Genomic DNA, 25,194 nt, shown 5'->3' with positions numbered 1-25,194 from the left:
AAGCGAGCGGGACTTTTCCTCGATGCCACAGATCGCAACGCCTGTCACCGAATTCCCTCATCGCCTCGCGAAAACGACGAGTGTGTCCACATTTTGAGAACCTGGAAGGAGGACCCCAGGCCAGGGATGTGATGCATGGTTGCGTAGGAGTTGCGCGGCCCCGGTTGCCCAGGTTCGCTGGCTTTGTTCGCCTGGAACGTGCAGCTGTCAAACCATCCTTGCGGCGTTGGTGCTTATGCTTACATAGATGGCGATGTTTAGGGCCGAAGATCTGCAGAATCAAGGCAGCACGTGTGGCAGGCTGGCAGGTCTGGACCCGCCGGTATGCATGGCTCTCGCTCAGCCGTTGCACTGTGGTTGTCAGCAGCATGCCAGCTTTCTTCGGTGATGCTCTGTGCCTGGCCCTGGGCCTCACGACATCAGCCTTGCCCAGATACCAGAACCGTCTAGCTAAGACGCACATTACAGTATATGCAGCACTTCAGTCCAAGAAGTGGACCAGGGCGGGCCAGCACCCACGCCAAGCTCCGTTCTCATACCTGCCACGTGAAATTTGGAGCGGAGCCTGGCATCAGCACCAGTCAGGCAGCCAATTCCCGCGTACTCTACGGTCTCTGCCATAGCGGGAACGCCAGGAACGCCAAGCTGGGAGAAGGTGTGCCAGAGCTCCCGGTCGTGATGCAGGGCCCTCGCTAGGAATAGTATACGGTGTGCCAAGTAGTGGTGCTGTAGGGCTTCGTTGAAGCTGTCAAGGCTCTTAGCACTGACAGCGGAGAGCACCGGAGTAGGGGTGGAGTTTCGTCACGCAGATGGCGTTTCGATTGCTCTCCTCGACAACGTCCAGGCACGATCGATCATCAATCGAGCGCGAGAGGCTCCTGTCCGCCGAAATATGACGAACATAACCGAGGCAAGCAGCCAGCTCCTTGGAAGGATTCGGTGCTTCACAAAGACCCGAGGGGCCGAACTCGATGGCGTACATGCGTCAAATTTGACGATGATGGCATTGTGCTGGTTAGAGGTGAGCCTGGGGGAAATCCTGGATGCCAATGACATCTTGCTTGCCCGGGGAGGCAGGAACAATAGGCGATGGGACGCCTGCTCTTGCTTCTGTCGAGACCTTGCCTAGCAGTAACTTGCCCACTCCTTCATCCTATGTTGTGTCAGTCGCAGGTGGTGCGTGCGTCGACAACTACTGTTATACGAGGTCATTGGTCAGAGGAACGTATATTGATGAGTGAATTGTTGTACAAGTAGCAATGCCCCTGAGCATCGCAACGGGAAGGAAGTGAAGATCCCCGCAGTATTTACTTGACTTCCCTATCAAGTTAGCGTTGCGACCAGATTGTTCAACACAGACCTAGGTACGGCAGCACCAGGGCCAGCTGGACGGCGAGTTTCCTCTTTCACATAACCTCAGATCAAACAACAGAAATCTGATCCAGTGGTCTCTTGAGAATACGTTTAAGACTCCTGACACTACAGTACGCAGCTGCACCAGGTGCATCCGTACCAGGCGAGCAGGCGAGCTTCAATGTGAGCGACATACCCGGGATTGACAAGACTGGGGTCTCTGTATGCACCCTACGGCGGCTTTCGCACTCGCTAAGCCCTGATCCGTCCTGGTCTCCGCACGTCGACCACCTCGCAATTCCCTACAATCGGAGACGACTCTCTGACGCTCCACCACACACACCCACAACAGCAAAGACCGAGGTCGAATTGGGCCTGCCACTGCCCAAGCGCAAGCCCCTAGCCAAGCTGCCCTAGCCCGCGCAGTGCTCCCAACTGGCCTGCAAATATCTTCGCCTGGGGGTAACCGAAACAGGAAGTACCGTCAAAACCCTGACATTGCCGTGCCTGCATCGTCAGGGTCCCGGCTCGGGTTGCGCGACGCGGGAAGCTCAGCCCGAGAAGGCCCTCATCAGTGAATCAGTCAGTACATCCAACGGTCGAATAGCCAACCAGTCAATCAGTAGTCGACGGGGACGGCCCTCCCCGGTCCAGTGCGGCTCGCGCTGTCGCTTGTCACGAAAATGGCCGCTGCTGCCAGCCTGCAGGAGTCCCCGGAATGGGACTTGCCCAAGCTGCGTTCATCTTTCAACTTTGAGGTTCGTCGGCGCCCCAAGTCGCGTAAGGAGACCAGGACCCGGAATCGAGTAGCGCTAAGACGCCCATCTTCTGCCGCACAGGACGACTACAGGCATCTTAAGACCAAGAACAAGACGGAAGATGAAAAGGATGATAAGGACACCGGTGCGCAGTATACCAACAGCAAACTCCACCCAGCAGTGTTCCTTGTATGCTCACGATTCCCTCATAGAATTCTTCGACGTCAAGTTCTACCCTTACGACCCGGACGGTGCAGACCCAGTGTTTGCGGCTGTGAGCAAGAAGCATGTGCGTCGACTGTCTTCGCGTTCGCAATTGCGGATGCGTCTGCTTTGTTATGCTGTGGAATGTGATAGAACAAGCACTCACTAACGTCTCTGCTAGATTCTTGTTTGTCGGCTCTCTCAGGCTGATGCCAACGTAAACCCTTGCGAAGTCATTAGAATTATAAGAGACGATGATGTAAATTTCTCCTGATGGTCAAGGTACTTCCGTCTTCAAGTGCGAAGCTGATTTGAGAAAAGGAGGAAGCAACCAACTGTTCGTGCTGCTGGTCCAAAGATTTCGAGACAGAGAGGCCTCTGCTCTGCGTTGCTGGATCAGATGCCAAAGTCAAGGTATACGACATCAAAGAAGGCAAGATATTCACGGTAAGCTTCAAATCCCCGGGAAACTCGCCATCTTGATTGGGATATGGCTGACCATACAACAGACACTTGTTGGTCATGGAGGTGTAAGTCAGAACTGTGGACGTTGCAACCTGAACTTTATTGATACTTTCGCATTAGGAGATTAATGATCTGGCCACTTCTCCTCAAGATCCTCGCATCATCGCCTCAGCCTCGGATGACACAACAATAAGGATATGGAGCCTGGGTCCTGCCCACGCCAAGCAACCATGTTTGTGCCTTCTGGGTGGCGAGGGACACTCGTGGAGTCTCCTGAGCATAGTGCGTGACTTGATTTTGCCTCATGCCTTGCGCGAAGCTCATCATATCTATAGGCCTTCCATAATACTGGTCGTTATATGCTCTCGGCTGGACACGATCAAGTCGTCAACCTCGTATGTCTATACCATACCGATTGCCCAGATTACCGACGGAGGTACACTTGCTAATTCTTGCTGTAGTGGACTATTCCCGACCTCCCAGAACAGCATGTCGATACGCCAATAGTGGTTCACTACCCTCACTTCTCCACCTCAGACGTCCATTTTGGTCTGATTGACTGGTGAGTGCGCCACCTGCAAATGCTTCCCTGATTACTAACAGCAATATGACAGTGTCGCGTTCTATGGCGATCTCATACTCTCCCGAGCATGCCATGAGGACAAGATTGTGCTGTGGAAAATTGAGGGTTTCAGCTCTGAAGACCCTCCTCCACCTCCATCCACCGCTCCTACAGCATATGACCAGAGCAGGACGACTCGCTCTGCCTTTGCCTCGATCAACTCTCCCTCATGTCCGAGCCTATGGGTGCGACTGTTACAATTCGAGACACCCCATTGCGGACCACAATTCTTCCTGCGCTTCAGCCTGCACCACGTCCACGGGCACCATCCAATCCTCGTGTTCTGTAATACGAAGAGCGAGATATTGATGTGGGACATGGCCCGACTTACCGGGTACCAAAGTTACATCAACAAAATCCGTGACCCGAATCGCGATCCCACCGTCAGGGTCAAGCGACCCCTATGGCTACAACCAAATCACCACAAGATGAAAAAGGCGGTTTCTGACAATCCAGTTGACCCAGTCTACACGGCTGCCTTTACGATGAGGCCGGTCGGTCACCGCGACCCGTTCAATGTCGAAGGCTACCTGCTGGAGGAGCAGAGCCCGAGACGGTGGAGTCGTGGCAGTCCAAGTACGATACCAGCAATTCTTTCAAGATGATCAGACCACACAAGATTGAGAAATTTGGTGGGCCGCGATTCTTGGGCCGACAGGTGGGTTGGTCTCCGGCAGGCGATTGGTGCGTTGTCGCCGGCAGTCAAAATACCGTGATCATCCTGCAGCGCTGGCCCAAGGGAGGCAGACACTCGTCGAGCCGGCAGAACTCGAATGTCCCGTCCGAAGTCCCGAGCAGGCAGGGCACTGCGGCCGTGAGTACTGGGCTCAGTGCTGGCCGGGCGAGCACTCTTTCTGCGCAGCCCGAGGCTTTCATGTGAGAGGCTTTCATTCACACCACCACAGAGGGCCACACAACTCCTGCCTCCGTAGACAACTGGCTATGGTAAGGCACAACGGGGGATATTGAAAAACCAGGACACTTGTCACACGTTAGAAGATGAGTGTTTGACTGGATGGCGGAGGTGGAAAATGATGGTCAAATAGAGACATCGGAACTGTGTTGCTGTCCAAATTGCCACAGGGCAGTATAGCTAGAAGCGCTAAAATCAAGTGTCTACCGCATAGGCAACGACGAAAACACGGGCAGTCCACCCCACTGGCTGCCCTGAAAGCCCTCGTCGTCATCGTCGGCTCCGTAGTCATCCTCGCTGGCGTTCCCATCGCGTAGCCACCTCTCCGTACACGCATCAGTCCGCCCCCCGCTCTTCACCATGCGCACGAAGAAGGCCCTCGCCCTCTCCTGCTCCAACCCCTTGACCCGGCTGCCCTCCTCGTCCTCGTCCGCCGTCCGCGGCCCCGGCGGCACGCTCAGGTCCCCGATGTACAGCGCCACCATGCCGCGCAGCCGCAGCAGCTCGGCGCTGCGCGAGTAGGGCGCGTTCTCCATCAGGCTGTCCATGCGCGCCGCCACGTCCCGCATGGCCGCGAGGGCCCGCAGCCCGAGCTCGGCCTTTGCCTGGCGCAGCCGCCTCTCCCTTCCGCTGAGGCTCTGTCCCTGGCGGTACCGGCTGTCTTCTTCACGCGCGCCGCCGCCGTCGTCGTTGTAGTAGTCCGGCATGTCCATCTCGGGGACGACGTCGAGGTCGCCGTCGCTCCACGAATCGGACTCGTCGGCCAGCCGCTCCAGCGCGAGCCTCTGCTCGGCCCAGGCATCGTAGAACTCGCAACCGAACAGCACCGGGTGGAAGTCCAGGTCGCTGATGCTGTCCGGGTGCAGCCGGTTGTACGGGTATTGCCGCACCAGCGACTCGAGGTAGGCCCGCAGCCGCGGCATGTTGGCCGCGGAGCCCCACCTCCTCTTCCTCCTCGTCGCGGCGCCCTCGTCCTCAACGCCGGGGTCCTCGCGCTCGCCGGCGCTCGCCTCAGGCCCAGGCTCCCCCGGCATCACGCTCCTCGATCTCACCTCCCCGTCGCGCATTAGGATCTCCGCCCCGAGGCTCCACAGCGCGTTCTTCCTCAGGTCGACCGGCTTGCCGCGGACTTCGGACCGGCGCACCAAGCTGAACGCCCTCTTGGCCCGCGGGATGTCGCCCTCCTCCAGCGCCCGCAGGATCGTGTTCGTCAGGAACCCGAGCTGCTTCTCCTGCGCGTCGCGGGACTGCCGCCGCTGCTGCGCCTTCTTGGCGCTGTCCGCTCTGCTCTCGTCGCTGCCTGCCCCATCGTCAGTTCCATCCTTGTCGTCTTCACTGCCGTCATCTGCCTGCTGCTGCTGGTGGGACGGGCGAATAGGCCGGTGCGGGAAGTCCGGGATGTAGTCGGACGGCAGGAGGTCGTCCGCCGTGAGGCCCGCGGTGCGCAGCTGTTTTATCGTGCCTTCACTGTGTGAGAGGGGGTTGATGGCGTCGTCTGGTAGGTGGTGAGAGAGAGATCGTTTCCTCTTGTGCGAGGACATGGTCGCACGGGGGAGAGTCCAAGTTGTGAGGTAGTTGAGAAAACCACCGGTATTTCGACGAGCTGCTTTGCCACACTGCCGGGCCGTGGTGGTTTCTCAAATGTGAGCGACGATAGGTGGCACCTTCCTCGTGCAGCTTCGTTTTAAACACACTTCTCTACGATTATTGAAATGTAAGGAAGCGGCTATGAACTTTTGGTGTGACCTTGATGATCGTCTGTCTTTTCGCTGTGGTGGTGAGGTTGGGTTGATGAGATGAAGTTTGTCAAGGTGTAAATGAGAAGTTGCCCCACGTTCATAAACCGTCCCGTCTAATTCAGGTGCCAACATTTCAACCTTCCACTAACTCGGCTTTTCTCGAAACTGAATTTGATAGTGGACAAAACATTTATCAGGCTGCTCATTAGTGAGGATGGATCGTTTTTTGCGCAACAAATGCGAGCTTTTGTTTCATTTGCACTCGGCAAAATGCTTTCACACATGCCAGCCGACCTTTCCTAAACCACCACGGTAGTAGGGCACAACGGGATGAGTTCGGATCAGTTTTGACCGCAGTGCAAGTGTGGTGGTTGCCGCAATCCGCCGGATCCGCATTTGTGAGGTGAAGCCTTTAAGTGACGAGACTCATTCCCATGGCGATTTGCAGGATGCAACTGCCACCTCGTATTGAAAGTGAACGTTACACATCGTCAAGACAATAAAACACGAAACTAGTCATGTCCGGTGAGCTCCCACATCTGACAAGAAAAAGCCAACGCCGAACACACAGTCTCTGAGTCTTTCTTCTTGATGTATTTCGTCTTTCGCAAGAATGCGTCTTTAACGGATGGCTATTATCTGGTCTTCGGGTAGCCTCCATCCGAGTGGATCTAGGACCCTTCCCGACGCCCTTGTGGTGGCTCTAGATCTGTACAACCTCCCCTGATACTGTACATGTCATGTCGGTCTTTCTTCAAGTCTTGACTTTTCCAAGCTTCTGCTTTCTTTACTCCTTCCGCTCGAAGTACACCCATTGTCCCTCCTTGGGCTTTTCCTCGAGGCTCTCCCATCTATTCGGTGATTCGTTAGCAATCGCACCCCATAGCCTGTATCCAGTATAGACTTACGCCTTGGACTGCACAATCGTATCGATGAGTCCAAGCTCTCCCTCGGCGACCTGAATGACCTCCTCAATAAGACCCGCGCCGATCTTGTTCTCGAGCTCCTCAACCCTGTAGAAATTGGCATTAGCAAGGACTCAAGTTGAAGGCAAGATCTTGACACCTGTCGTATGCCAGACGTACTGATCTATCGTCAACTTGGGCTCGTCCGTCCACTCGATGCCATCACCCTCGAAGGGATTCCGGGACAGCAGCGCTTGGTCCCGCCTCTCCTCCAGGGTCCTGCTGCCCTCCTTCTCGGGGCCCTCATCCTCCTCACCATCCCACTCCTTGTACCGGCTGTCCAGGTCTGCCTGCGTCTGGCGCAGGACAAAGAACTTGCCATTCTGCTCCAGGCCCGCGGCCAGCGACCCGTCCGCCGTCTTGTGCGCCGTCTCCTTGAAGTGCTCCGGGTGCTTCTCGAGGATCTGCCGCGCCTTTGCCAGCCACTCGTCGTAGCCCGCGGGCTTCACGGACTCCACGAGCGACATGCGGTGTTTTGTCACGGCCTCCACGGACTGTCGGTAGAGGGAGGTCTCGGGGACGGCCCTGAGCCTGTCGAGGGTGCTTGAGTACAGGTAGAGGAGGGTCGATCGCGGGGATGGGTTGGCGAAGAGACCCGTCAGGCCCGTGGGCGCGCCGGGCTCGAGGAACCGCACGGGCTTGACGCTCGCGAGCAGTCGGAGGGTCCCTCGCATCTTGGGCGGTCGTGAAGGGTTGACTGCGATGTGATGGGCTGGTTGGCGGGGCTAGACCACTCGATTCTGGGGCTATGAGGTCAATTGGCTTGCGCAAGTGGAGGATACGTCGAAGCGGGGTGTTGGGATGGCTTGCGTACCAGCGTTCGTGGGCGGCTTGACGGTGTCGTTATCGTTGTCGTAGATCGGGAATTCCAGATCGACGGAGCTCACCTAGCGAATCGAGCTTCCGCGGCTGGCGAATGAACGTCACCGAGTTTCGCAGCGGTCACGTGGGGTTTCGACAGGGGTCTTCCTTGACCCAAGGCGACCTCTCGTCGACTGACAGGAGACCTGAAGCAAGACTTTGTACCTGCGCATGCACTCATCCAAAGAGCCAGGTTAATCAGTCCACTGATTCTAGTTCTCCCGGACGTTTGCTTCTGTTTGTGTCCGACTTCGTTTTATGGCTGGAGTTGCGGCTCATCATCAGCTGTCATCTTGGCTCCTTCAATCATCACTGCTGGCGCTAGCACGCCGGTGATCCTACCGCATGTTCGTTGGCATCTACGACCCGACTTTTCCTGTATCTTCTTTGCGCAAAATGGATTTGAACGTTGCGCCGTTCAAAAGTTTCCATGGACGGGTTTAGGTAAGTATAATACGATGTAACAAATTGTCTACGAGGGTTGTCGTTTACGCCCAATAATTCGACACGTCAATCACGAAACTCAAAAATGGTGCGGACAGTTATGAAATCAAAACAAGGTATACTCGGGCTTCAAGCAATGAGATCCAGAATTACCAAATGGCAGCCCTGGTTAACGCATTTTCCTTATTCAACTCAAGAGCGCCGATGGCAGATCGTGTAGAGAAGTCGTTCAAAGTTCGACCGACACCCTGTGGCTTTCGAAATTTCAATCGCAGGCTGCGCAAGGCTGACAGCCCAGCCAAAGTCCACCACGGCATTAGAATTAATAGTCATCCAGATTCTGATCAGTAAATCAGACCAAAATGTTCCGTCTGCCGCCGTTTAAATCGCGAGTGGTATCCGTCCTCTGAAATCTTCTAGTTCACACCTGTGGCATTAGTGGCAACTAGCTTGATCAATCTAAAGCCTTGCTGCAGTGTGCATATTGCCCACAATTTCAAATTCGTTTAACACATAAACTACTTCCCTGGGACATTTTCATGCTGCCAAAACCCCTCTGAGCAATTAACTGGGTAGCATGATCGGTTGACATCCATTTCCGAACAAACTTCTTTCCTCGACCGCAAGAATGTCTATTCAGCAGCAAAGAAAAGACGACGACGACGATGCAGTGCGAAGTGCGTTCAGAGAGCACGGACCTTTCTCACATTTCCCAAGAAGATGGTCTTTCTCAGATGAGGACCTGGAGGCTTATCTGAATGCGGAATACGATATGAGCGATGACGATGACAGCGATGAGGGCTTTGAGGGCCGTGAAACAGACCCGCTGTTGGAAGCCGGTGATCGAGCGAAGTTTACACCTAGCTACAACGGAAGCTTCCGGCAGCAGGTGATAGAAAGATGGCACCTCATCCTGGAGCCAAGACAGAAAAGACGATTCAACCTTGTGGGACCAAAGTGTTGGGGCATCGGCTGCGTCATCCTTGGTTTGATCTTGCTCGCATTTGTGTACCTTTCATCACCTGTGCTCAAGGCAATGTTATTCCCAGAAGAGCAGAACGGCACAGCACCAGTCCAGAGACTTACCTAACCGTAAGTATTATCTACCTATTACCCATTCTATGAACCTCTAAGTATCTCTACAAACATCTTCCATTCACTGATTTCCTCTGCTTGGTTAGCTTAAAGGCACTATGTTTCTAACCACAACATGAGAACATGGTCGAGAAACTCTGGACGAAGCTACCTTTTGATGAGAAGGTGCATTTACGAGGAAGACCTTTTGGTGCCCGCAAATCATCCAGGATGACTTCAATTTCCGGGGACGAGAAACCTGGGTCGGGACTCTGAGGCATCAACAACTCCGCCTGGAGGAGCCATTACAACGTGTCTCTCTCGGTGTGACTCTGTCTCGATGTGCTGGACGAGCTCTTCACATCATGGGACATTGCACGGAGGATTAGGCTCAACTTGCTTAAACTTATCAACAAGTCTCGCATGCTCGGTGTCACTGTTGGTGAAAACTCGTCTGGGTCATTGGAGGATGGAAGACAATATGGGACGGGCAGCCCGGGCGTGGAGCCTAAGAGCTTGCAAGCATCGCGGTCATTACACACGCATCCTGCTCGCGGAGAACAATACACGTCCGAATATCAAACGTTGGAAGATTACGCACAGGGAGCTGCGGACTAAGTAGTTGGAGGTGCAACGGATGTAATGTCCGTCTCCCTTGGGTTTGGCCTGGACCATACGCTTGAGACCATGATTGGGGACCACTTTGCTTTCGGCAAAGACATCATGGATGATGACGTTGAGTGGGAAGCGTCTCTGTAGTAGTAGAGGGACAAGCGGATAATCCATATTATGCACGATGATATAGGTGCGTTGCTTTTTACTTCGTATTGCTCAGCAACTTGAGACATATCGTCTGCTGTCCAACGCCACTCGGCCCCGTCATGATTGAGTACGGTATCAACGTCCCTGCACTGCTGGCAGGGCCCTGCCCAACCCTCCCCTTCCCCATTAAATCTCAAATGACATCTGGGTATAGCTGATCCTGAAAACAGTTAACATTCCACCAATTCCTTTTCAATGCCCGACTTAGAAAGCCATGCACTGGACCGGCGGACAGAGAGAGCTGATCTGGCTAGCTAAGGAAGCTGGGTCAGCTTATTCGAGCTGATTAATCAACTTGCTCAACTTCCATCGTTAGTGTCAAGCATCATGCACCTTCGTCAAAGAAGCCGCGTCTTGGCGCGATCATGATCAATGTTGTGAAATGTCACACCGGAGTGAATTCGCACTAAAATACGAAAGTTGCGGCTCTTTTCCGCCATATTCGCCCACTCAGGTGTACCTAATGGATCATCAGTTATGCAGGCCACGGTCATCAACGTGGGGATAAGTCACAAGTGGAATGCAAGCAAAAGACAAAAGCAATCTTTGAATTGAGCGTCGTCTTCACGCATGGGCACGGGCCATGGCTCCCTAGGCATATATTCTTCTCTTCCCTTGCTGTGAGTGCTTTACATGTCACCTGGTAAGTTCCTATATTGCCACATCTTTCTAGTTTTCTATTGATCATCATGGCACTTGCTTGTGTACCTGCGACCTTCGGGAACATCAGCTGGTTTGGTGCTGAGGTCATGTCCCTGGAGGCGGACCTTGTTACCAACTATAGTATCTCTGTTCCCACGGATGTCCGGTACACTCAGCCAGCCGTGGAGGTTACCAACGCCAGTTTCTGCAACGTCACAGTGGCTTACACTCACCCTGGTCAGGATGATACCGTTATTGTTGAAGCCTGGCTTCCCTCCGGCCGGTGGAATGGACGTCTTCAGGCCGTGGGAGGCGGCGGGATGCTTGCTGGGCGCTCGGTTGTCTACTACACTGCCATGGCCGGAGCGATCGCTGACGGATATGCAACGGTAACGACTGATGCTGGTCTGGTAAATGCCTCCGTTGATGCCATCCCGTGGGCACTTCTGAGTCCCGGCAATGTGGACCTCTACGCTCTGCAGAACCTTGCATCGGTCTCATTGGACGATCAGGCAAGTTTCAACAATGATTAGTTATGCAATACAAACCAGAACCACTTCTAATGTGTGTGACAGGGTGTTCTAGCAAAATCTCTGATCAAGTCTTACTACGGGCGTGGACCTGACTATTCCTACTTCAATGGCTGCTCCCAAGGCGGCCGACAGGCACTGATGCTTGCCCAGCGCTATCCAACTTCTTTCGATGGCATCGCAGCAGGAGCGCCTGCAATTTACTGGAATAATCTCGTTCCCTTTCTCTTGTGGCCACTGCAAGTCATGAACATGCTAGGCGAATATCCCCATGAATGCGAGCTGGAGGCTATCACGGCTGCTGCGGTCTCGGCTTGTGATGGCCTAGATGGCGTAGTCGACGGTATCGTCACCGATGTCGACGGCTGCCTGGCTAGCTTCCGACCCTTTGACCTCGTGGGAAGCGCCACCAACTGTTCCGAGGCACGTGTTGTCACCTCTGCGGCGGCCGCTGTTGCCAACGCGACTTGGCATGGAACGCGGAATGCTCAAGGCGTTCAGACGTGGTTCGGACTGAACCCAGGTAGCGGCTTGAGATTTGGTGTCGTGGGGACTGATTGTACGGGTCCATCTTGTGTGAGTGCGCCTTTCGCTCTCGCTGCGCAATGGTTCAGCCGGTTCATCGCGAGAGACGCGGGCTTCGACTTGACCAATCTGAGCCACGTCGAGTTCGACGCGCTAGCTCACCAGGGCCGTCAAAGATATGATTCCATTATCGGGACTCTGGATGCGGATCTGTCTGCTTTCCGTGACGCCGGTGGAAAGCTTGTCACATTTCATGGCATTGTAAGCAGCTGCTAAATTGCAGTCTCCTTCACGTTCGTTTTGCGAGAGCTTACCTGCTGACCTTGTCCACAGAGTGATGAGATAATCCCACCGAAAACCTCGGTCAAGTACTACAATGAGGTCTCGGCCCTCATCCCGGACATCCATGACTTCTACCGCCACTTTGAGGTGCCCGGGATGCAGCATTGCTTCGGAGGACGAGGGGGAAATCCGACGAGTCTTTTTGATCAGCTGAGAGCATGGGTTGAGAACGGGACCGAGCCGGAAAACACACAGGTGGAGATCACAGATCTAGCCGGAGCATTGCAGCATCGTGTCTTGTGCCCTTACCCACAAAAGTCCATCTTTGACCATGATTGCGGCACGGCGGCTGATGCTTCATGCTGGACTTGCGCGTAGACTTTCACCGCCGCAGGTCACCTATCATTAGGGATATGTGGGCCTAGGAAAAATCAATAGAGCAATATTGACCGACGTTCGCAGGCGCAGTGGCATTATTGACCAGTTGCCCGCAGCCGTGCCGCAATTTTTGCGTCCATCCCTATTCTAGAAATACAGCAATTCCAAATATGACGAAGCAAATCTAGTGCGTAAAACTGTCAACCACAAAGATTACCAAGCGATTCTCCTAAGAAGCAGCAACCTCATGTTGTGGATGGAACTTGATCCGGCTCTCAGCCACGACCCAGGATATTGACTAGGAGGCTCCGCTGCTGCCTGGCAGACCTTCTGGATCAGTTCCAAATCAGAATCAACACTGTTGGGAACCTGCATCCTTCACTACTCCGTACACCATCCAGCCAGCTCTCTGGGAGAAGAGCCCGACAACTCCACAATGTCGTCGACATCATTCCAGATATTATCCGACTTACATCTCGAGACTCATAGCTCATACGATTTCCCCATTAAACACACCGCGGCGAATCTCGCTCTTCTCGGGGATATCGGACAGGTTGCTCATGATGGTCTTTTTGTTTTCCTAGAAAGACAGTTGAAGCGCTACTGGAACGTCGTCTTCATTCTTGGCAACCACGAGCCATACGGGACAAGCTGGGTGTTGGCGAAGGCTCGCGTCCGCGCTTTTGAAGCAAAAATGCATACCTTGCGGGAATCATCTACCATTGGCAACTTCATGTTTCTCGATCAAGGTCGTTGGGACGTGAACGAAACCCTCACCGTGCTTGGCTGTACACTCTTTTCCAACATGTCTTCCCAGCAGGGGGCTGAGGTGGAAAGGCGGCTGAACGACTTTCGGCAAATAAGAGATTGGGCTGTCGAAGACCATGTCAGCGCCCATCGGTCTGATTTGAATTGGCTCAATGATCAGGTCGAAGCTATATCCGAAACCGAGCCGCAACGGAGAATTGCGGTGTTCTCTCATTACAGCCCGACACTGGACAAGCAGGCCGTTGAGCCGAGGCACGAGGACAGCCCCGTATCCTCAGCTTTCGCCACAGACCTAAGTCAAGAACAGTGCTGGACTAATCCAGCTGTTGTATTCTGGGCATTCGGACATACCCACTTCAACTGTGACTTCACAGACAAGCATGGGAAGCGCATCATTGCTAACCAGAAGGGTTACGCTTCTGCCTTGGAGGCTGATTGCAACATCGGCAGAGTTTATTCGATCGCACAAGGAAAAGTCTCAGGGTTACTCTTTTGAAACACCTTTGATATGGCCCGTCTAGGCTGCGATGGACGATGAGACGCGAGCAGTGCTGGAGGTAGGAGGCTGTGAAGGATAAGGGTCCCAAGTGAGGACAGCACACTCGTCCCGAAGCTACCAAGGGATTAGTCCTGTCATATCACAGGGTCCAATGTGAAGGGATCAAATCCCAGATACTCAGGAAGAGGGCAGTATGTAGGAATTTGCGCGCAGCCAGAGCGGCTTGCTATATAGACTTCTTCGCGCACAACAGCTTCCCGTCACGTAAAGATACTTGACGATTCCCTATCTTCCGAAATTTGAAACTTACGAACATAAGTCTCGCTCTAGGTTTCATTCCTCTTTTTCACATAGACAGGCCAACTGTGAGGGACCTGCGCGAACAACATCTTGCACTGCCACTCTTTCTCCGGATGGACAAGCTGCAGGTCGTACTCACGGATTATCGTAGCCGTGAGCTTCAACGCCTCGACGCGGGCGAGATGCTGCCCAGGACACGACATGAACCCAGCCCCGAACGGCATGAAGTACCTCTCCAACGGGGCGGCATCGTCACCCAGCCACCGTTCGGGCCTGAAAACATCCGCGTCGTCGCCCCAGAGAGCACGCGAGCGGTGCAGGACCCACGGAGAACCTGAAAGAGTGATGCCTTCGGGGAACCAGCGCCCGCCGATCTCGGTACCACCCTTTGGTGCCAGGCGTGGCAGCGGCATGGGGATGGGCGGGTGGATGCGGAGCACCTCCTTGACGCAGGCGTTTAGGTACGGGAGCTCTCGGACCGCGGAGAACGGCAGCACGCGCTCGCTGTTGCGGGTCTGGGCAACTTCGGCCCTGGCGCTCTCGAGCGTCCTGGGGTTTCGGAGGAAATGGTAGAATACAGACTGCAGCAAGCTGGAGGTGGTGTCTGATCCAGCAGCGGTGACATTTGTAGCCTGTGCCATGATGTCGCGCGCGGTAGCCTTGTCTGGATTCTCGTCGACATACCTCAGCCAGTGGCTGAGCATATCAAAGTTCTTAACCGGCCGAGCCATCCGGCCCTTTACGGCGGCGAAGGCCGTCTCGCCCAGCCAGGAAGCTGGCGTCAGGCTTAGACAGGTCATGATGGGGTTGACGGCTATGTAATGCAGCTCGCGGAGGTGGGAGGCCCAGGTCACCAGCTCCTGGAAGAAGAAATTCGTGGCGATGGCATTGTTCACATCCCTACCCTCCTTCAAGAACCCGAACGGCTTGCTGCACAGCATCTCGCCCACGACGTCAAAAGCCGTATATGTGAAGAATCTGTCCAGGTCCATGGGCTCCTTTCGCTGGTCATAGCCGTCCATATGGTCTAGCAGCTGGGCAATGGTTCCTGAGATGACGTCCTCGGAGCGCAGAAGGCTGCTTTGCGCAAATCCAGAAGCGAACGTCTTGGAGCGCTCTACCTTCCGCTTTGGATCCGGTTCAGACCAATGGTTTTGGAAGCGCCAGTCTGGATAGGTGGCGAACTCATAAAAGGTACCTTTCCGCAACGGCTGCAGGTACAGCTTCTTGACGGTATCGACGTGGCGAACGCTGACTTCCCAGGGTGATATGCGCACAAAAGCGCCTTTGGCGGACTATGGCTAGCATCAAAGTCATGCAATGTGGTACTAATGGCCCCGTCATGGGCCCGAAAGCTACTCACCGTGTTTTTCGTGCAGGTCAGCGAGCTCGCTGGCTGCTTTCCCGCGGCGTAATGTTTGGATGAGCCAGAGTCTCGAGAAACAAGCCAAGAAAGGACCAGGAATGTCAGAGATGGGCGACAGGTAACTGTACCATATGCAGCTTCCCAGGAACCAGGCAAAGAACAGGCTAGCAAAGATGGATAGAGTCCTTGGAAGAGAGAACGAAAGGGCCTCGCTGTTGCCGGAATTGGTAAGAGTCGTGCCAGTGAGGTTTCCATTCAGCTTGGAGACTTGATACATGACCCAGCCCTGGAGGCTGTCGCCATGGTTCAAGGAGTCGGGGGAGAGCCCCATGTTGGCGGTCGTCGTGTCAAGCGCTTTCATCGGAAATGCTCAAAGCTTTTCACCCGTTTTGACTTCGGAGGTATTCGGGATACATGAAGAAGTTTAAGAATGCTGGAAAATAAATTTGACAATAGACCGAAAACTAGGTATACAGGATTGTGTCTCCAGCCTGGTGACCCGGTCTAATCCACCACACTGCAGCCAAGTAATCGAGCCCTTACTCCAGATGCACACTAGAACCAACCATCATGAAGAGGATAGCTCGTGACGATGCACTCTGAGGTCGATATCATTCTCGGGTTCCGCTAGCAACCAACAACCAGGAGCTTATTACGAAAACAGCAATGAAATCGCCCTCTTGTGGGTGGCCCGATATTCCCGCCTGGGAATTTTGTGAATCCATTAGAAAGTGAGTGGGCCGAGGCCATACGACCTGCTGGTTACATGCATGCGTGCATGCAGCAAGCAGCGGGCCGTAACCACCAGCGCCGGCGCAGCACGCGAACGCTAGGCCCAGATAACCAGCTTTGGAAAGTTGCAGGCCCAGGCGTTTCACTTATTACGCCGCTCACACACAGCGGTGTGGGTCGCTTGAACCAACGTGCATATAGATAATCTCATCATCCATGCTCTCCTGTTCCCCCTGAGCCGATCGTCGTAGACGACAGCAGACAGACAGGTCTCTCCTCTCAGGACCGCAATTATAGAGACCGCGCACCTTTAAGTTGGGGAGTAGTGACTTTTTAGAAGATAATTGTTGAATAGGCTTCGTTAAATACGTTTGATACGTTGTGTACTAAATAGGCATATTTATTTACATCATGAAAAGCTGCTCAAGAAAAATCAAAACCATGCAATGATCTCATCTACCTCCTCTTCGTGGCAGAGGCCGTGGCATTAAGCTGGCTCAGAATGACATCCGCCGCCTTCTCGCCCACCATGTAAGTCGACACGGCGGTAAACGTGCCCGGGATCCGGGGGTAGACCGAGGCGTCGACGACGCGCAGGCCAGCGACGCCGCGGACGCGGAAGCTCGAGTCCAGGACGGCGTTGGGGTCGTTGTCTGCGCCGATGGGGACGGTGGAGGAGGCGTGGTGGCCCCAGGCGGTGTCCTTGGCGTACTGGCCGACGGCGTCGGCGCCCTGGACGTCGGCGCCGGGGAGGATCTCGGTGACGTTGATGAGCTGGCGGGCAAAGGCGTCGCGGGCGAGGCCGACGGCCTCGGTCAGGGCGGTGACGTCCTTCTGGTAGTCGCCGGAGCCCGTGTCGAAGTAGTTGAAGGTGATCTCGGGGACGTCGAGCGGGTCGGCGGAGCGGAGCTTGACCGTGCCGGCGTTGTTGCGCGGGTGGGCCTTGAGGATGGCCCAGGTGAACCAGTTGTGCTCGGCCGTGGCGTTGACGCTGTAGCCCGGGAAGTAGCCGCGGAAGTTGACCGGGCCGCCGAAGACGAAGGCGTCCCACTCGTTGTTGTCGGTGACGGTGCTCTTGTAGTACATGGCGGCGGCGAGGCCGGGGGACGAGTACAGCCCGTGGTCGCCCAGGACGGGGTTCTCCCAGCGGTCGAGGCACTTGTCGTTGGCGCTTTCGTCGAAGGTGCAGCCGTCCAGAGCGGTGAAGTTGTTCTCGATCTTGCCCTGGACCGTGATCTCGTAGTGGTCTTGGAGGTTGGTTCCAACACCAGGAGAGTCGACGACGACGGGGACGCCAAACTTGGTGAGCTCATCCTTAGGACCAATGCCGCTGAGCTTCAGGATCTGGGGGGAGTTGTAGACACCGCCGGCAATGATGACCTCGCGAGATGCTGTGGCCGAGCCAGGAGTGCCGGAGGCACCGCTGCTCTTGGGGCTGGCCTTGTACAGGTACTGGCCGTCGAGGAACTCAACACCAGTTGCACGTGGTGGCGAGACGGTCTGGTCGAACGTGATCTTCGTCACGTGGGTGTTGAGGCGGACGTCAAGGGGGTACTTCTTGCTGCCATCCGCATTGGTAGCATCCCGAACAGCCACCACGAACTCGCGAGAGCCAACACGGTGTGCAGAGTTGGTTGCGATGGGGATTTGGTAGTAGCCAGGCACGGTGTCGCGGGTGGTAGTGTCCGCGTTTGCGTCGCCGGCGATCAACGTGTCCAAGTTGATGACGAGGTTGGTTTCGTTGCCAAGAGCGAATGCTCCGCCGGTAAGCATGCTGAGGAGCTGCGGATCTCCGGTCACGATGCTGAGAGGCGCAGTCTCTGTCTCGAGCCAGCCATCGTATCCGTGGCCAACCTGTCCAGGCAGCAGATACTGGTTCTTCTCCAGCTTGACAAAGTACTGGCGCATGTTCTCCGAAGACCACGACGAGTCTCCAGTGAGTGACGCGATGTACTCGAAGTCTGACTCATGGGGGTAGACTGCGATCAAGGCATTGTGTGCTGTGCATCCTCCTAGTGTTCCGGTACGTGGGTAGAGGGTACCCAGCAGCTGGGAGCCCGCGGGAGGGTTCAATCCGGTGTAGATGGAGCCATCCGGGGTCTTGTAGCTGGTCTTGAAGTCTCGAGCCTGGCGGGTGTCGTCGGCGTAGTGGTGGACGAAAAAGTTCCAGGCGACGTCCTCTTGCTCTGAGATCCTCACACTATAGGCTGGGACCGTGTAGTTGTTGTCAGCTCCATGGTCGTCGCCAGCCTCGAGGAGCAGGGTCTTGTGGCCAGCGAGGGCAAGACGAGCAGCGAGAGGCCCTCCGCCAGCACCAGAGCCAACAATGACATATTCGTAGCCAGTGATGTTGACGGCAGTTGCAGCTGTGGCAAGTGCCGCCGTGGCACCAAGCATATGCTGAAACTTCATGCTGGGCTTAATGTGACTTTCCTGCATGAGCGTCAGCTAGGGTTCTGATACGGGGAGTCACGATGAAAAAAGACTTTGAGGACCTACCGCGACCTCTGTGTCTATCACTTTTTGACACTGCAGCCAAATGTGACAAGAGATGCTGAAGACGCCACACGGAATTCACTATTTGTCCATCGTGACAGCAAGTCTTTATAGTACGGCTGCAACAGACAGGCCACCCCTTTTCACATTGATTTTGATATCCCATTCCGTACATCAATTGTCCCCTCCTCATTTCCCCTCTCGGCGAAAGCTATGGGCGAAGCAATCCTCTGCCGGCGCTGTCGCCATATCCGGGCTGCCACCGTGGTTAGTTCGTCCTCACCCTTGCTAGGAACGCAACGGTCACTGGCTGCAACGGCGACGATCTCCGCCAGGGATGTGGCTCACGTAGTATAGCGTAGTATAGTGTCAACTAGCTTCCCCTCCACGTGCTCGCCATCCTGGAGCATATTCGGGCGTTGCAACTCTTATGAAGACCGTCAGGGGCGAGACCAGTCCTGACCAGCTGAGCGCTTATCTTCTCAGCGCGCGACCGCGCATGGTGTCGTCGCATAGCCTCGTCGCATGGCATAATCCATGGCATCATGGAATTAGTAATGTAACTTTCAGCTCGGAGACATGTGTTGCATTGATTGTCCCGATGTTACGCCCCACGGCCTTCTTTCGTCCTCGAAGGATGCCATTTTCCATTTCGAGCTGCAGAAGTGGATCTTTGGCATGTCATCTGGGCGGGCTTTAGCGGACCCCGACCATCGGCCAACAAGGACCTCGGCCAAGTTGACTGATGCCAACCAACATAAACTGTGGGGTTGATTGTCTGTCCCAAGTAAAATGTACACGATGTTTATTTGAAGCTCGGCAGATATGAGCTCACCGGCGCTTGAAATGTTGTGCTGTAATCAAGGTGTGCGGTGATCGAGTGTTCCATTTTGCATGTGATTCTGGGGAGCTGAGAGTGTGACTAGTGACTCCTGCTTTCGTATAACGTGGGAAGATGGGAGCGGATGTTATGAATGCGTTAACAATAGCAGGAAAGTGCTCAAGGAGACTGACGATCGCGAGAATAGTCCGGCCCCGTCTTCGCAACCTTGTTTGCTCTTCGACCCACCCTCCTCTCCTTTCCAACCATTTGACCTTCGACTAGCTTCAACAGAACTTGCCGTATTGATATCCTCGAGAGCTTGAGATGATTTCCGCTGAGCTTCTGAAAGCCAGTGGGCAGGGCCGCTCGAAAGATGCACGCGGGAAGGCAGGCCGTAGTCACGAAGTGCAACTCAACCACACCAAGCTTTTGGCACAATAGCAACGCTCGGTTCAGCTTCTGGTTTTGGCGGGAAAGGGTGCTAGGGCTGAGGCCGTTACCACGTTCGTGACTGGTTTTGGATCTTCTGATAGGCTTGCTATACGAACGCTGTCAAGTCGTCTTCCTTGCTAGGCTCGGGTAGCACCTTGTCATCTTATTTTTTTTCTTTACACCTTCCATACTGTCGCCTTGCCCTTGCCTGACCTCATATTATAGTCTCACCATCCTATCTACCGGCCTGAAAAGCTTGGCATGGGCCCATACAGAACTAAATTCAAGCCTGCTGTGCTAAAATTGGTCCCTTATAATATAGTGCTGGCCTAGAGACATCAAAATAAATACAACAGCAACATCAAACACAATTACAACGGCAGCCTAAGCCTTGAAACCCTTTTTGTGTAATTCATAATTGAGCAGCATGGAGTGAGGGCCTCTTGTGTTGACAAACTAGGATCGGATGCACTAAAGGAAGCTTCCCAAGGCTTCGTTGCCTATTCAGTTAAAGGGGGAATGCACGGTCTATTTATGCATAAATAAATACAAGCCCTCTCACCTCGCTTAAAAGCCTGGTGAGGAGTCTCCGCACATCGCTATGCACCCGAATCCTGTCACCTTGCGTGCGCATTGCAAAGATAGCAAGCCTGCTGGAGATCAACATGGGGGATCTCACATCCCCAGTCTATGAACCTTTGGATGCAAACAGTCTCCAAATACGACTGCTTTACCTCGAGCCCTGTGGCGGAGGTGACCAAGTGCTAACTTGTCGCATGAGTGTAGCATCGCTTTCGAAAGATTTGCAATACCATGCGTTGTCTTATGTCTGGGGTGATCCAAAACCGACTGATCATATGACATTGGATGGAAGTCCATTTCGTATTACGTATAACCTGGCTGCCGCCCTTAAGCATCTGCGAGCAACAAAACTTTTTGCTGATGAGGCAGCTCTGCCTATCTGGATCGATGCCATTTGTATTAATCAAGCAGACCTAGCCGAGAGGTCTCAACAAGTGGCGATCATGGGATCTATCTAGAGCGGCGCCAGGTGTGTGCTGTCCTGGCTTGGAGAACCGGACCGAAACGCCAGACACATCTCGGACTCCTGGCTGGGAGAAGACAAAGAGATGCCAATGACCCACGGGTTCCCCGTGATCCGAACAGTCTCCACATATATCGACTCTAGACGGGAAGATGGCGCGCAAGGCTGGGATAACGACACCGCCTTGACTGAGGAAGACTTCCAGTGGCTAGCTCAGAACCCCGACTTTTACTCCCCTGACATGGAAGAACGTTGTCAGCATGCAAAAATTGGGCTAGTGCAAGGAGTATCGAGAAGATCTCGGAAAAGATTATCGGCATGGCTTTCAAGACATGTAGAGTGGAGCAAAATGCCACCGGGCCTCTGACCGTTGCCATGGCTACACTCGAAAAAGTCTTGGACCACATGTTGCAAGAAAACATGAAGATGGGTCGGGTTTAAATAGCCCTCATCCGAGCCAATGGTGGAGGAGCGATCTGTACCGCTCTACATCAAGGCTAAGCTGTTTGGTTTGACCGGCAGTTTCTCCAACCTCTGGTCTTCATTTGTATCTTGAAAGTAGCTACAGTGTTGGAGATGTTGAGCTACTCCATCCCCAGTATTGAAGCAGATGCTGCTACAACTGCTACAAACTTAATCATAGTCCAAATTACAATAGAGCTCCAATTATCTTTCAAACTAAAAGCTCTCGAGCCATGCCTTCCATGATGGCTGGCTATCACTATGGATGCGGATTTGTACCTTCAAATAAAATTGCCGTTCCATACACGCTTCCGGTGCAGAAACTCTGTACAGGGGGCCCATAGGTAGGCTGCACGGCGTTTGATAAAAGCAGGCGTAACTAAACTATTATACCATGCCCAAGAGTTTTAGTGCCTTGAAGGCTGAGAAAAGACCACAGGCAGAGCAATACTAGTCGTGTTGGTATTAAGCTCAATCAGCTCCGCGCCGCAGAGAGAAGGTAACCAATAAAAGCATGTGTGTCCCGTCCCTGAAAATGATTTGACTAGCGAATCTGCTCCCATGTCAGTCCGACCCCACGTGGCTACAATGAATGGCACGCCGATAGATAGGTAAGTCTGTAGTTGGTAGAGCAGGTGAGGTAAGAAGAGCGGAGGCACTGTGAGAATAACGACAGCGAAATTAGCGGGACCTGCCTGCTTCTCGATTATTGACATCTGCCCCACGCCCGGGGCCTTGATCTTTCTCTGAAGTCCCGCCACTCGCCTGATAGAACTTCACGAGTCAAGGAGCTTTCAAAATAATTGAGAAACTGCAAACAGTCTCTTCCGCACAATGTCTTCATCGTTACCTATACAAGACAGATCGTTCTTGACTCTTGCCGTATCAGCAAATGGATGCATGCTCTGTGTGTCAGTGATTCCAAAACTGTCCAGAAAATTCCTCATTGCATCCATATAAGCCATTTGACTCTTTGGTGGGCGTGGCAAAGAACCCGGACCAAGGTGGTCCAAATCCAACTCTTGCATCACTGACAGCCCCACCCGCTCATGCAAGCCCTCAGCCACCTGCCGTACCAGAAGAAATTGATAGCGACTGAGATCACGGAATAGGTCTCGGTCCGCAAATATGAGAGCCAGTATGCTATCTAGCTTCTCAACCCGTTGGTCTAGTCTCGTACTGCTTCCCCCGACGTGGATTCCCTCCCAGACTTGCAAAATCGGATAAACACCATCTGAGATATAGCGACCGACTTGAACGCATACCTCCCCGTTATCATCATGAACCCGAATTTCTGTCTGGTATATGTCTCGAAATGCCCTTGTTTTGACCTTGAGGAAGCTCACGGGTATGACCAAGCATTTTATCTGCAGCTGCTTTGGGGCAGGTTGGTCTAGCCGATGCTTGGCCTTTGGTGCCCAGAATTCTTTGTGGGCGAGGTCGTACATCCTCATTACACTGCCATCTGCATCTCGCATGGATATTTCCCATTCGAGGTAGTAGAAGCGGTTTTCTTCAATGGTATACCTCATCGGGTGCAAGCCTATCGTTGATCCCATAAACGACAGAGGTCCACCCCATCCTGTCCATGACCAACTTGGAAATCCGGCCCGCCTGGTCGCAGCACCTTCATGATACCACAATAAATCAAGACTGAAAGTATTATGGACATCCTTGGTGGCAGTCAAACCCCATGGGAGTTGTAGCAGTGGTGAGTACGAGTCGGCCGAATTCTTCCCGTAGTAGTTCAGAACTCCTAAAAAGGCGTCCAATGAGTCAGTAGAGCGCGTTAGTTCTCTCTTGCTGTACTCTTGAATATGGTCTAGAACGTCTTCTATTGGGATGCTGCGTTGTGTATGTGTGGCGGTCATCCTAGGGATGAGACTGTTGAATTTCTCCGTATCACGGGCGTAGCAGTTGGTTCTCAGGAGTCGTTGTAAAGACTCTGAAGCGTACATTCTGTTACAGAGGAACAGTATCTGAGTTGCCGTAAAGATGATGCGTCTTGTCGAAAGAAAGCCTTCTTGATAGGTCCAACCTCTTGAGGCCCATTTGCTGGATAGCAAATCTTCGGGGCCAAGGGGCAGCTCCAGTAAAGCAAAACCCTGGATAACAACGCATCGCTGTGGCTGACGGGGCTTGGAGACCCCAGATAGGCCCATTTCAGTATCGCCGTCGGCAGCCGCAATGATCGTGATTGATGCGTTTGCATAAATCTGGTCCATTTGGCTTATCATCCAATGTTTCTCATTAAGATCCGATATACACTGGAGGTAATGTCAGCTTATGAGTCCTGCGTAAATATTTTGGCACATTGACATACATATCTGTCGACCCACAAGTAACTGTAGCCCATGGTGTTGGTAACTGAAATTGCATCTTTGATCACAGGTGGAGCATTTTGTATGTCATGGAAGAAGCTGCTGCACTCCTCTTTGCCCCACACATAGGACAGAGCCAGGTATTCGCAATCATCTGGTGCTTTTATGACTTCCTGTGTTTTGGTGTTGATTACCTCGAGGCCCAAGACATTGGGACCTGTTCTGGCCGCGCAAAGCTCCTCGTGCTCGTCTTTGCAGATTTTAATCAGGTTCTTTAATTTGTTGTAGTCGACTGAGGTCTGTACTATTTTTCTGGATTTCAGTTCATCAAGTCTGACAACCGCAAGGCTCCGGGGTCCAAGGCAGTCATGATATGGGTCTTTTCCCTCAAAGACATTTAAAACTGTGCACCGAGATGGGGTATTGGGGGAGGGGCTAGAAAACCGAAGTGAATGGCCGTCGCAGGTAAGTGAGCGCGAAAGTGGTAACGCCTTAAGCACGCAACTCTTTTCATCGAGGAAATGTTCCTTGATGGTGGATAGAATAGCACAAATTTTGCAGGACGAATTCCTGAGTTCCTCGACAGTCGCGTTCAAAGAGCGCAATGCCAGATTCTCGTTGTTTAATAAGCCATCAGCTGCCAAGGTGGGAAGAGATGACCAATTCACGGCTCTGCAATCGTCGCAAAGATCGTCCTCCATTTGGACATGCAGTGGTTCTGTGATGGGGTTGGAGTCGCCAATTGCGCCTGCGAAGGTGGGAAGCGGAGATCGATATCCTGAACTGCTGTTTCCATGGGGATTGTGTACATGGTTTCCACCTGGTGGACTTCTAAGTGATGCTGAGCCGCGACTTTCTCGTTAGGCAGAGGTTCGCCTTCCTTTCTCTGATTTATGGAGGGAGAATTAAGGTCTGAATGATCTAGTGGAATGAACCCATGCCAATTGTGGTTTGCGGAGTGTGTTTTCAGCCACGTGCTCAGATGATGGAGAGACAATGGAGAGACGGCTTTGAGGCTGGAGCTCAAGGGAAATGCCGCTAATATATGACTCTGCCCCTCAAAGTCTTGCTGTGCCTCGAAGAACTCCCGGGGTCCAGTCTGACATTTAATTCGTAGAGTGCATTTAGTGTGCTGCATATGACCAACCTGTGCTAGAAGCGATTCGTTAGGCCGGGTCGCATGCGTGGGCAGCATGCCTCATCAAGCCCGGTTGCGTTAAGGAGGGGTGGAGTGGGGGCAGGGCTGGAGGTCTCTTGAGTCTGTCCCATTTGTTGAACATTGAGGTCTGCAGTAAGACCCTGGAACCGCTTCATACCCAGTTCTCATCCCTTTGATACACTGTACTTGTTCAAAAACGTAAATTTCAGTGTTC

General features: G+C 53.5%; 8 protein-coding genes across 8 annotated transcripts; 4 read left to right on the top strand and 4 right to left on the bottom strand.

The window, feature by feature from the left end:
- Nucleotides 1-2,036: 2,036 nt before the first annotated feature.
- INS49_000143 (uncharacterized protein) lies at nucleotides 2,037-4,007 on the top strand (the record flags this gene model as incomplete). Its single annotated transcript, XM_043160981.1, has 9 exons — nucleotides 2,037-2,111; nucleotides 2,193-2,256; nucleotides 2,324-2,404; nucleotides 2,674-2,762; nucleotides 2,825-2,845; nucleotides 2,901-3,062; nucleotides 3,116-3,175; nucleotides 3,242-3,342; nucleotides 3,395-4,007. The coding sequence occupies 9 exons, from the start codon at nucleotides 2,037-2,039 to the stop codon at nucleotides 4,005-4,007; spliced, it is 1,266 nt and encodes a 421-aa protein (XP_043029487.1).
- A 511-nt stretch (nucleotides 4,008-4,518) lies between these two features.
- Nucleotides 4,519-5,856, bottom strand: INS49_000142 (uncharacterized protein; the record flags this gene model as incomplete). The annotated part of the gene is made up of 1 exon (XM_043160980.1): nucleotides 4,519-5,856. The coding sequence occupies one exon, from the start codon at nucleotides 5,854-5,856 to the stop codon at nucleotides 4,519-4,521; it is 1,338 nt and encodes a 445-aa protein (XP_043029486.1).
- Nucleotides 5,857-6,841: 985 nt separating this feature from the next.
- On the bottom strand, nucleotides 6,842-7,693 carry INS49_000141 (uncharacterized protein; the record flags this gene model as incomplete). The annotated part of the gene is made up of 3 exons (XM_043160979.1): nucleotides 6,842-6,905; nucleotides 6,963-7,067; nucleotides 7,140-7,693. The coding sequence occupies 3 exons, from the start codon at nucleotides 7,691-7,693 to the stop codon at nucleotides 6,842-6,844; spliced, it is 723 nt and encodes a 240-aa protein (XP_043029485.1).
- Nucleotides 7,694-8,952: 1,259 nt separating this feature from the next.
- INS49_000140 (uncharacterized protein) lies at nucleotides 8,953-9,414 on the top strand (the record flags this gene model as incomplete). The annotated part of the gene is made up of 2 exons (XM_043160978.1): nucleotides 8,953-9,001; nucleotides 9,059-9,414. 2 exons carry the CDS (start codon nucleotides 8,953-8,955, stop codon nucleotides 9,412-9,414), a joined length of 405 nt encoding a protein of 134 aa, XP_043029484.1.
- Nucleotides 9,415-10,909: 1,495 nt separating this feature from the next.
- INS49_000139 (uncharacterized protein) lies at nucleotides 10,910-12,577 on the top strand (the record flags this gene model as incomplete). The annotated part of the gene is made up of 3 exons (XM_043160977.1): nucleotides 10,910-11,356; nucleotides 11,438-12,178; nucleotides 12,251-12,577. 3 exons carry the CDS (start codon nucleotides 10,910-10,912, stop codon nucleotides 12,575-12,577), a joined length of 1,515 nt encoding a protein of 504 aa, XP_043029483.1.
- A 436-nt stretch (nucleotides 12,578-13,013) lies between these two features.
- INS49_000138 (uncharacterized protein) lies at nucleotides 13,014-13,841 on the top strand (the record flags this gene model as incomplete). Its single annotated transcript, XM_043160976.1, has 1 exon — nucleotides 13,014-13,841. One exon carries the CDS (start codon nucleotides 13,014-13,016, stop codon nucleotides 13,839-13,841), a length of 828 nt encoding a protein of 275 aa, XP_043029482.1.
- Nucleotides 13,842-14,170: 329 nt separating this feature from the next.
- On the bottom strand, nucleotides 14,171-15,841 carry INS49_000137 (uncharacterized protein; the record flags this gene model as incomplete). Its single annotated transcript, XM_043160975.1, has 2 exons — nucleotides 14,171-15,429; nucleotides 15,508-15,841. 2 exons carry the CDS (start codon nucleotides 15,839-15,841, stop codon nucleotides 14,171-14,173), a joined length of 1,593 nt encoding a protein of 530 aa, XP_043029481.1.
- An 857-nt stretch (nucleotides 15,842-16,698) lies between these two features.
- On the bottom strand, nucleotides 16,699-18,654 carry INS49_000136 (uncharacterized protein; the record flags this gene model as incomplete). Its single annotated transcript, XM_043160974.1, has 1 exon — nucleotides 16,699-18,654. The coding sequence occupies one exon, from the start codon at nucleotides 18,652-18,654 to the stop codon at nucleotides 16,699-16,701; it is 1,956 nt and encodes a 651-aa protein (XP_043029480.1).
- Nucleotides 18,655-25,194: the final 6,540 nt, after the last annotated feature.

Source organism: Diaporthe citri (assembly GCF_014595645.1).
Source record: "Diaporthe citri strain NFHF-8-4 chromosome Unknown scaffold_1, whole genome shotgun sequence".
NCBI classification, from domain to species: domain Eukaryota; kingdom Fungi; phylum Ascomycota; class Sordariomycetes; order Diaporthales; family Diaporthaceae; genus Diaporthe; species Diaporthe citri.
The sequence above is the reverse complement of the archived record's forward strand: the minus strand, read 5'-3'. Positions and strand labels throughout refer to the sequence as shown.